General features: G+C 34.8%; 4 protein-coding genes across 4 annotated transcripts; 1 reads left to right on the top strand and 3 right to left on the bottom strand.

Annotated features, from left to right (window-relative positions):
* Positions 1 to 1576: 1576 nt before the first annotated feature.
* On the bottom strand, positions 1577 to 3003 carry LOC9303178 (V-type proton ATPase subunit c1). Its single transcript, XM_002867060.2, has 3 exons — positions 2813 to 3003; positions 2147 to 2432; positions 1577 to 2063 (listed from the first exon to the last, which is right to left on the bottom strand). Exons 1-3 carry the CDS (start codon positions 2886 to 2888, stop codon positions 1931 to 1933), a joined length of 495 nt encoding a protein of 164 aa, XP_002867106.1. The 5' UTR covers positions 2889 to 3003; the 3' UTR covers positions 1577 to 1930.
* A 220-nt stretch (positions 3004 to 3223) lies between these two features.
* Positions 3224 to 5230, bottom strand: LOC9305200 (probable ribosome-binding factor A, chloroplastic). Its single transcript, XM_021016986.1, has 4 exons — positions 4819 to 5230; positions 4337 to 4510; positions 3810 to 4016; positions 3224 to 3565 (listed from the first exon to the last, which is right to left on the bottom strand). Exons 1-3 carry the CDS (start codon positions 5155 to 5157, stop codon positions 3870 to 3872), a joined length of 660 nt encoding a protein of 219 aa, XP_020872645.1. The 5' UTR covers positions 5158 to 5230; the 3' UTR covers positions 3224 to 3565; positions 3810 to 3869.
* A 252-nt stretch (positions 5231 to 5482) lies between these two features.
* LOC110226214 (amidophosphoribosyltransferase 2, chloroplastic) lies at positions 5483 to 7538 on the bottom strand. The gene has a single exon (XM_021016985.1). The coding sequence runs from the start codon at positions 7355 to 7357 to the stop codon at positions 5672 to 5674; it is 1686 nt and encodes a 561-aa protein (XP_020872644.1). The 5' UTR covers positions 7358 to 7538; the 3' UTR covers positions 5483 to 5671.
* Positions 7539 to 8056: 518 nt separating this feature from the next.
* On the top strand, positions 8057 to 9197 carry LOC9303177 (auxin-induced protein 15A). The gene has a single exon (XM_021018654.1). The coding sequence runs from the start codon at positions 8405 to 8407 to the stop codon at positions 8846 to 8848; it is 444 nt and encodes a 147-aa protein (XP_020874313.1). The 5' UTR covers positions 8057 to 8404; the 3' UTR covers positions 8849 to 9197.
* The last annotated feature ends 1903 nt before the right edge of the window (positions 9198 to 11100 follow it).

Genomic DNA, 11100 nt, shown 5'->3' with positions numbered 1-11100 from the left:
TATGGTTCATAATTGAGTTTATTTTTCTCTGGTATTCTCACATGTATGTGTGTTACTACTAAACATAGTTGCTGTTGCTAATTTCGTTGATTGTCTTTACTATGTTAGTAAGTATAGCAAGTATAGTAGCAACGGATTCCAAACCAATTATCTGTCGTTAAAAAAATTGAGAATTACCAATGAACTTAACAATAACATCTTCTTCTTCTTTTTTATTGATAAGCAACAACCTAACCTAAGGTGAAATTATTCAATTAGCAACGACATTTTAGTAGTTAATTTGGTCGAATTACCAACGTTTTATGTACATGCGCATTCGGTGTTTTTTTTTTTTCTTGGAAAAATACTGCAATAAAAAGACTGTCTATAATGATTACATCAAAGTGAAATAACAGCAAATTTGTGGTTGGCGTAGAAATACAAGAAAACAGGTTTGTGATCGCCATTTGGACAGATGTCGTGGTGGTTATCTCCATATAAACAATTAAGCGTTTATAATCTATGTATTATATTGATATATACACATATTTATTGCGAAGGAAAAACATTACACAATTTTAGAAGGTTTTTTTTTTTGGGAATGAACTTTTTTTTTTTTTTTTTACAGTCTTGGGTATGAATTTATATACCAAGTGTATGTAAAAGTCTTGCATATAGTAGTTGAAGTTAATGAACATTATTTATATTTCACTCTTTGATTAGCCCCTTTACAGATTGAAAATGTTAAAGTGGACCTAAAACTAAAAAGTAAAACTGAGAAAAAAGGTTTCTTAAAGCAAAAAAATGAAAAACAAACCCGTGATGATCGAATTGTTATACTCCTATGATTGATTTGAAGGTTGGAGGACTTAGAGTTCAGAGTGATTAGCTACTGTGAACATTTTAAATTGCAAGATTACTCAACCTTCGATCCAAAATCTCTTGGTTTTTGCAAATCAATAAACCATAAAAGCAAATTTGTGGTCACGAGATCTCATGACAAAAACGTGGCGTTTCTACACCATAAAATTAACGTAATGGTCAATTTTTAATATATCTATATCACCAATATTTAAATTTGTATCCATCGCTCTTTGTTCAGTTAGGGATAGATCTTTCATTTAGGAAGACAACATATATTACAAAATTGTTTGTAAAATCAAAACCTGTTTTATTTTTGGGCTCCGTTCATGTTTATATAATACACATTATTATATTAGAATAATATAATTTATGAGAATTACAATTTTTATTTTACTGACCGTGTTATAAATAGTAAATAAATGTATTTTTTTAAGTATTATATAAATTAAATATGACAAAAGAAAATTTTTACTGACCGTTTGTGTTTATTATTTGTAAAACTTTTAACAAAAAGTTAAAAACATTTTTCTATTTTATCTTGACATATTGACATATTAAAATTTCTATCTCGAAATGAAGTCAAGAAAAAACCTCACAACACAAATACAGTAAAAGATGTGTCAAGGCACAAGTTTAATTTGTTTTCCTTCAAACTTTTCTCACAAAAACGTACAATATGAATTTTCTTGTGAATCATATAAAAGATTGGAACACAAAAACAGAGGTAGCAAGATACATGATACATGGCAGGCTAATTTCATAAGAAGACTCAAGACGGTTTCAGAAAAAGCAAACTTCTTTACAAATAAATGTATTTAACTTCCTCAGGACAAATACAAGAATACAAAAACATACCAAGCTCCTCAAAGCTTTTTATTACAGAATCAAACAATAAAAATTCTACATCGGAGAGTAACCACCGGAAAAGAAAAGGAAAGGAGATGACGATAGGCGGTTTTGCTTCCGAAACAAATTTCCAAGTATCCAGTAAATTTTTTGGTTCCCGATGATACATACTAAGCACGATTAAACAAAACACACACAAAAGTAAAGGAAGTACCTTTGAGCAATCTTGTGGTTTACTTTCTCATTCCGCTCTAGACTGGCCAGCTCGTGAGGAAAGGATGATTCCCACAATAAGCCCGTAAAGAGCGAGCGCTTCTGCGAAGATAAGGATAAGAATCATCCCGACAAAGAGCTTAGGCTGCTGAGCATTTGCCCTGAAAAGAATCGCAAAAGGACAAGTCAAACACCAATGTCCATAATACCTCAAAGCTTATAAGTTGCAGGACGAGAGACAAACCTGACACCGGCATCACCCACAATCCCAATGGCCATCCCAGCTGAAAGACCAGCAAGACCACAAGCAAGACCAGACGAAAGATGAGCATATCCATCAAAGAGGTAGTAAGACTTAGCCTTGGGGTTAATCCCGGTACTGATGATAACAGCAATGATCAATCCATAGATACCCAAAACACCAGCCATAACAACAGGGACAATCGATTTCATGACCAACTCAGGCCTCATAACTCCCATAGAAGCCACACCAACACCACTCTTTGCGGTTCCATAAGCAGCTCCCATACCTGAATCCATCCAATGCAATTCAAGGATTCAACATGGTTTCGTATGATCAAAATAAAGCATCCAAAATTCGATGAATGCACAACGGAATGGAATCGAATCTCTATCTCAGATTTATAGCCAAGTAAGGTCAAATGGTGATTTATAGCTCAAATCCAAATCACATCCAATAAATCACAAATTCGTTCTCTTTGCAGATGGAACCTAAAAAGACTCATACTTTCAATCAATCACGATCACACAAAGCGATCTGAAACAAAGTTCAGAGCTATGTGCGGAAGAATTTATAAAAATCACAGAAATTTGTTTCCCAGAAAATGGGAACACGATCACGAACAAAGAAACAGATCAAAATGGAAAAGATAAGAGAAAATGAAATTACAGGAGAAGACGAGTGCGGCTGCGGCGCCGAGGAAGCCGAAGAAGGGAGCTGTTTCATCGCCGCTGAACGTAGACATGTCGAAGTTTTGTATCTAAGATCTCAAATCTGAAATCGAGTCGATGAAATCTGGCGAGAGAGAGAGAGAGAGAGAGAGAGAGAAAGAGACAGAGATCGAGAGAGATGAGGATATCGCTGTTGAATTTATTTATTTTATTTTTTCTTGTTTTTGTTTTCAGATGAGTGGAAGGGAACAACGTTGCTTGTTCTGTAACAAGGACGACCACGTCATTTTGGGCCTGGCCCTACTTTTGATTAAACTAAGCCCATTATTTTATATACCAACTTCTAGTAGTATAAGTAACATAAACAATGGATTAGGGTCATGCACAATTATTTTTATTGAATATATGAGATTTTCAACATTTTCACATACATTATTTGTTATCTGGTCCATGACAATTATCTATAAACATGATATCTTCTTTGAATCAATTATTGATTTCACATATGAAACCGAATTGGTTAATTTCTACTTGGGTCATGGTGAGAGCTGACATTAACACCAAACAAAGACATTACAACGAAAGCAGAAACATGAGCTTATGACCAAACCCTTACACTGATTAATCCAAAATAACAATTTGTTGGAGAAAGCTGCGTAATGGAACCAAACAAGCTTTCAGGCGCCATAATGAACTGCCATCGGTATTCACCTTCTCCGGTTCTCCATTCCGCCTTAGTCTTGTCCAAAAACTTCACACAAAAACATGGAAAATGATTCATGCGTTGATTTATTAACACTTGTTTCTATTATAGATGCTTTTCAGCAGCATATATTATCCAATGCTTTCTAGTCATAAGACTGACATGTTAAGGCTATCTACCTCGACTTTAATTCAAGGGAATGAAATGATATATGTTCCGGGTGTACTAAGATGAATGATCTCTCCTAAAAAGCTTTCGCTCATAGATGAGTTGAGAACATGCGATGACTTACCGCGGAGCGTTCTATCAGAGCATTGCACTCGTTGCTTGGTGCATAAACGGCATCAGACCATTACTTTACATAAATTATGTCTTCGTCCGGGTCATCCACTTCCCAATCTTGATTATCCTCTGCTAAATCAGATGGTTCTGGTAGCCCTTCGTTTACACCATCACCACTTCCTTTCTCAGCTTTTATTTTGTCCAGTATTGCAATAACCTGAAACAATCTCTAAATCAGTTTCTGACAAAAAAAACTTGGTGGAAAGAATAAATGCACATCAGACAGATCATGATACAGTTCCTTGTATAACTAGCAGCAACTAGAAATTGCCGGTGTCTAATAGAATACAGAAACAAGTTTTCAAAGCAGAACTCCGAAGAATCATCAAAATTAACTAGGTCATAACAATGTGTGCTAGATGTACCACAAAATAGAGTAAGCTACAAGTTTAACCGGCATCATTGGGACATTCATCTACTAATCGAAGATAACCTAAAATTTCATAAAACGCAGGAATATAGTATTAGAAGCCTTACTCTGCTTCCTCTTTCCATGGATTCATCCTCAATAAATCTGACCTCAGGCGTCAATCTCAACTTCATTCGCTTCCCAAGCTCACTCCTAACGTACTTAGCTTTTGATTTCAACCCCGCAATTGCAACGTCTTTCCCTCTATCATCCCCAAACACGGATACATATACTTTAACCACCTACAACCCCAAAAGAAACCATTTCAGCCAGTAACATCTGTCTATGTAACACTCCCAAATCAGCACACACAATTTCAACAACAAAGTCTTATCATAAATCATAAAACACAGAATACGAATTGATTCTGTAAAGAACTGATAACAATACTCGGATTTAAACTGTGTAAAGCCACTATGTTCAAGTTAAGACAATTCTGGAACCAAAGATTTTGAAAGACCCTAAATTTATACTCCATCTGCATAAATAGAGCAAGACCCACATGAATACATTACATACACAGGAGATTATAATTAGGGTTTCTCATTACCTGCAAATCATTAGATACCTCAACATCGCTAATGGTGGTAAGAGAAGAGAGGTAGCGGTCAGCTCCAAGTGCAGCTTCAGGTAAGACAGCGTGTTGTAAAACCGTGTCTGTGAGAAGCATGTCGGAGAGTTCTCTCATTATCTGCTTAGCCACCATCTTCACTCGCCTCGGGTTCGCCATACACTGTACGGTCCGGCGAACGGAGAGATTCGTACGGAGGTTAACCGGAGCCATTGATTGCGGGAAGTGCAAAGACTGCGACTTGGAATAAACGGTGTTGATTGGCGGATGATGGAGGAAGAAGAAGTGAGATTGATGGGTGTGGAGCAAGTTAGGCATCGTCGTCACTCACAATGGATCCTTAAATCTCTCTCTTCTGTGTTTTGGATTTGAAAAGGTCTAAGGAAGTAACGAAACAAGAAACAATTATCCAGTGTTCTGAGGGTATAGTAGTAATTTCCAACAATCGACGGTGACGTGGAAGAGTTTAATCCACGAAAACCGATCCGAGTTTTAAATTAAATCCAAGTAACCAAATCGATAACCGAATCAATTTCAGTAAACAGAGATGTTTCTCTCTTATAATGTATCAGCCAAAATACATTTTCGATTTTCAGTAAATTGCAATGAAAACAAGAAAAGATTTGAATTCTAAATGAGACAAAAGTAAAAAAAAAAAAAACTTTTAAAGATTCGGACAAGAACAACCCTTTATCCATCCGAGACTCAATAAAATAGTAAATGTGGTAGCAATTAAGGTCAAATGGAACACAAAATTCAACAAGATTTCGTCATCATATTACTCCATTAGTACCCAAAATTGATGATCATAACGCAGATCTTGATCTGCTATCTACCGTACCCAACCTCCTTCAATGTTGTTGATTCCTCCAACGAGACCATCATCGATAAAATCTCCTCCTCGCTTCACCTTATCCTCTGTGGGCTTCACCGGATAGTCCCCAGTGAAGCATGCGTAGCAGAAGCTTCTAGAATCTTCCCCCAAATGTTTCTTTAACGTCTCAAACGACAAAAATGCAAGGGAATCACATCCGATGTAATCCCTGATTTCATCAACACTCATCCTATTCGATATCAACTCATTTGAACTAGGCGTGTCCACTCCGTAGTAACAAGATGCAATAATAGGAGGACTCGCGATCCTCATGTGAACCTCTTTGGCACCCGCTTCTCTCAATAAACGTACAATCTTGGACGAAGTTGTTCCTCTAACAATCGAATCATCAACAACAACAACTCTTTTCCCTTCTAAAACTCCTCGGACTGGCGATAGCTTCAGCTTCACTCCAAAGTCTCTGATTTTCTGAGACGGCTCAATGAAAGTCCTTCCAACATAATGAGACCTAATCAAACCTTGCTGAAACGCTACTCCAGCTTTAGCCGCGTAACCAAGAGCAGCCACAACACCCGAGTCAGGCACAGCGATCACCACATCGCAATCAACAGGTGACTCAGTAGCTAAAATCTCACCAAAGACATGCCTAGACTCATACACAGACCGACCAAAGACAATCGAATTAGGCAACGAGAAGTAAATATGTTCGAAAATGCATTGCTTAGGCTCAGGATGAGGCATCAAACACTGACATTTGACACCGTCTTTATCCACAACCAAAACCTCACCAGGATAAACCTCTCTCTCATATGTAGCCTCAATCAAATCAAGAGCACAAGTCTCCGAAGCAAAGACAACAGCTCCATTACTTCTTCTACCCATAACTAAAGGCCTAAACCCATGTGGGTCACGAACAGCGACAAGCTTATCCTCCGTAACAAACACCATCGAATAAGCACCTTGAAGCTTCTCACAAGCATCAACAATCCTCATGAAAAAGGGTCTAGCTTTAGAAATCGCAATCAAATGAAGCACAACCTCAGTGTCAGAGCTAGTATTGAAAATCGAACCATTTTCCTCTAAATCAGCTCTCAATTTCGTGTAATTCACTAAATTCCCATTGTGAGCAACACCAACAGAGCCAAATCGATAACCAGCAACAAACGGCTGAACATTCTTGAGCATAGAAGAACCAGCCGTAGAGTACCTGACATGACCAATGGCTATGTCTCCTGGTAACTGGTCGAGTTTGGATTCGCTGAAAACCTCAGAGACCAAACCAACACCTGTAATGGTCTGAAGAACCTTATCTTTACTAACGGTAACAATACCTGCACCTTCTTGACCTCGATGCTGAAGCGCGTGGAGAGCTAAGTAACAGAGTCGTGAAGCTTCAGAGTCGCCGTAGATTCCGACAACCCCACACTCTTCCCGAGGCTTCTCGTCATAATCATCGTTGTCTGCCGCCAAAAGGGTAAGAGGGTTTGAAACTCTAAGCGGAAGCGAGGGAGAAGAAGAAGAAGAGGAGATAGAAGCGGGAAGAGGAGAGAAGGAGGAGGAAGATGAGGGTTTAAGGAAGGGATTACGGAGGAAACGGTGAGGCTTATTGTTGATGTTGTTAGAGAGCTTACTGGGTTTAGCATTGAGAGATAGAGAAGAAGAGATGCTAGAGGTGGCCGCCATGGATGGTGATGATGGAGGATTTTTGAGAGCAATGCGAAAAATTGCTCTTTTAGGTTTTTTTTTATATTTTGTTTCTGATTTGTTTTTTTTTCTTGGGGTCAATTTGGGGAAAGGGTTTTATTTGACTGTGTATGTATAGCACACGTCGTCAGTGAAGTGACCGCCTCTCCCTTTTTTTTTTTTTTTTTTCTTTCTGAGAATCTTTTTAAACAATTTTTCTTTCGGCTTAAAATTCTTTGTAGTACTTTGATGATATTTTAGAAGAGAATTTTATTCGAGGTGGGTCCCTTCTTTTGTGGCTCAAAATGCAATTTTAAAATAAAGCGGGTCGGGTTGATACAAAGCGGGTCGGGCGCACACATTTATAGAAAGCAATTATAATTCCTCAAATTAAAGCCATATGGGCTCTTCTATAAGGGTTTGTGAAAGGCCTGCTTTTTCAAATTTTAGGAAAATCAAAACAAAAGATAACAACAGATTTTTTAAATAAAGAAAGATATCCGAATATTTATTAAATAAATTTTTTTTGGGAAAAATAGTATTTATTAATTGTTTTATTTTATATATCAAATAATCATCAATTCAATACCCTTACCAAAAATATACACACAACCCTATTATGAACTGTTGTTGACCAATTTTTAAAAAAAAAATTTGTGAAAACAATTAAATAGTTGAGTTCACTGTATATAAGAAAGCAGTGTTTTTAATTTTTGATTGGCAAGATAAGGATAAGGAAAATTAAAACTAAAAAGAGCGAAAAAAAACCAGAAAAAGATAAAGAGTAAAATCGTAATTTAGCAAACGTTCAAGGGGTATAATAATAAAACCTAATAAATCATTAACCCTTAAATACCCCAACGCTCCCCTAAATATTCCCTGCTTGCCGTATTATCCCAAAATTGGTGAAAGCAACGCCTAAAGCAAAAATGTCTCTTCTCTAACCCTTTTTGTTTTTTTCTTTCTCTCCAACTTTCCCTTCATTTTCTGGGGAATAGCGAGCCAAAAACGCAAGAAGCATCCACAAGAAGCAATTGTTCGATATCAATGGGGAAGAACAATAAGATCGGAAGCGTTGTTCGGATCCGTCAGATGCTTAAACAATGGCAGAAGAAAGCTCACATCGGATCCAACAACAACGATACTGTTTCCGATGTACCTCCTGGTCACGTTGCTGTTTCCGTCGGTGAGAATCGTCGGAGATACGTTGTCCGTGCGAAGCATTTGAATCATCCGATCTTTCGACGGCTTCTCGCTGAGGCTGAGGAAGAGTATGGATTCGCTAACGTTGGTCCGTTAGCGATTCCTTGTGATGAATCGTTGTTTGAGGATATTATTGCGATTGTGAGTCGGAGTGAGTCGTCATCTGGACGAGGTAATCCGGAGGCGACGCTTGAGGATCTCCGGAGGTGTAGTCACGTCGGATTGGCGAAGAACAACGTTGAATCTCGGCCGTTGCTTCCTGGGATTGCTGAAAAATCTGTGTGCTAAACAAATTTGAATCGATGGAATTTGCAAACGGAATTTGGATTGAAGCTTTGGTTAGAGATTTGCTTCTTCTTTTTTTTTGAAAGTTTTTTATTTAATTTCGTTGCTAATTTTTATGATTCTAGTTTTGGGAAGGAGATGGCAAAATTAGGGTTTGATTGTTTTTGGTTGTCGTCGCCAGTGTCGTCGTCCCAGATTGATGAAGGAGATAGTTTTTTGGAGAGGAGCCCCTCAGTTTTTATTTAGATATTTGGTCATGAGATTCTTATTTATATTTCTTTTGGCTATTTTCAATTGTATATTCAGATTTCTGAATTTTAACTGAGGAATAATAAGTTAATTTTAAAATATACTTGAGATTTTCTCATTTTAGTTGAAGTATCCATATTATATAGCTCTTGTTACCGAAATTTTTGAGATTACAAACGTAATTTGCAATTGTTAGCCTATGTTCAAAAGATAGTTTGCAATTTACAACCAAATATGATTTGCAAAATACCGTTCAAATTTTCAGATCTACCGTTTCAAGTTTCAACACTATTCATTAGAGTAACATTTTTTAACAATAACAGTAAACATCTGATGATATGAGAAAATAATTTTAAAATTTTAAGAGACAAACCAAGTTACATAGAAAAATCACTTAAAACAAGCAATTGATGCAAAAAAAGATCGTGTCAATCGTATTTGATTATAATCTGGAATATGTTTTTTTTTTTTAAATCTGGAATATGTTAATTGATACAACGACATATATGCAAAGATATCGTCATATCTGCTTACTATATATATGAAGAATACTAGATGTTAACCCGCGGTATACCGCGGGTCTATATTTTTATTAAATAAAAAATTGAATATTTTTTTTAAGATGATCTATAAATATATGCTACTGTATAGTACACCTTGGGACAATATTTTATAACTAATAATTAGAAATTTTAAATTGTATTTATTTTATTAATATTGTTTGTCTTGTTTTGTTTAGTGTTTAAGATTGTATAATTGTATTTAGATTGTTAATTCTAGGATTTTACCCGTAGTATATCATCTCATATTAATATCGACCAAAACCCGTCTCATCATATAACTCTGTCCCGTGAAATTAAACGTCATTTTGTCATTTTATTATAAAGTTCAAATATTTATAATACTTGAAACTTCATAAAAGTTTTAATATCAACCCAAACTTCATAATTATATTTTGATTGTTATATTTAGGATTTCACCCGTAGTATACCGTCTCGTATTAATATTTTTTATAAATATTTATAATATTTAAACTTCTTATAAATTCGTATAAAGTTCAAATATTTATAATAGTTGAAACTTCATAAAAGTTTTAATATCGACCCAAACTTCATAATTGTATTTTGATTGTTATATTTAGGATTTCACCCGTAGTATACTGTCCTGTATTAATATCTTTTATAAATATTTATAATATTTAAACTTTTTATAAATTCTTATAAAATTCAAATATTTATAATATTTGAAACTTCATAAAAGTTTTAATATTATACATATTTAAAACGTTTAATAAAGTTAAACTTTTTCTAAGTAAATTCATAAAATTATTATATAAATGTGATCAAATTACATATATATTTTGTTTTTAAAACATTCCTATTGTTGATCCTTGCTTAAGTAGTAAAAATGAGATCAAATCAAAAGAGGATTGCTATAAACTTCTACTTTCCTGCAAGAAAAAATAAACAAATTAAATTAAGAATTATATGGGTGAAATTAAATAAACAAATCAAATTAAATATTGTTACGATCTATTTTAAGTAATCTATATTTATGTCAATGAATAAAAATAAATTATTTGCTAAACTGAGTAGAAATTGATTTTCAAATTATTATTCTTTCCAAAATCTTAACTAAAGATTTGAGCATTAAACGTTTTTAAAATGTATTTATAGTAAGTGATTAATTTTTCCTAAAATTTTTATAACAGTTGTATAAAATTCAGTTAGTTGTTTAGGCAAATAATTAATGAATTAAGATCAACGTGATTATTGCTAATTGATCTGTTAAAAAGAAATGTTAGTGTTTTATGTAAAGTTAATATGAAAAGATTTAAAATGATTTTTGTGATTTTGTTTTGTTTTTAGTTTGGATTTTAATCCAACCACTCTTTCTTTGAATTGTTTAAAAGATTGTATAGTAGAATTTAAAGGAACAATAGATGAGATAAGATATGTGATATTAATTAGTTTAGATTGTGAATATATTCGAAATAAATTAGAGAA

The sequence above is a fragment of the Arabidopsis lyrata genome (assembly GCF_000004255.2).
Source record: "Arabidopsis lyrata subsp. lyrata unplaced genomic scaffold ARALYscaffold_7, whole genome shotgun sequence".
Lineage (NCBI taxonomy): Eukaryota > Viridiplantae > Streptophyta > Magnoliopsida > Brassicales > Brassicaceae > Arabidopsis > Arabidopsis lyrata.
This window is presented reverse-complemented; position numbering and strand designations above follow the sequence as displayed.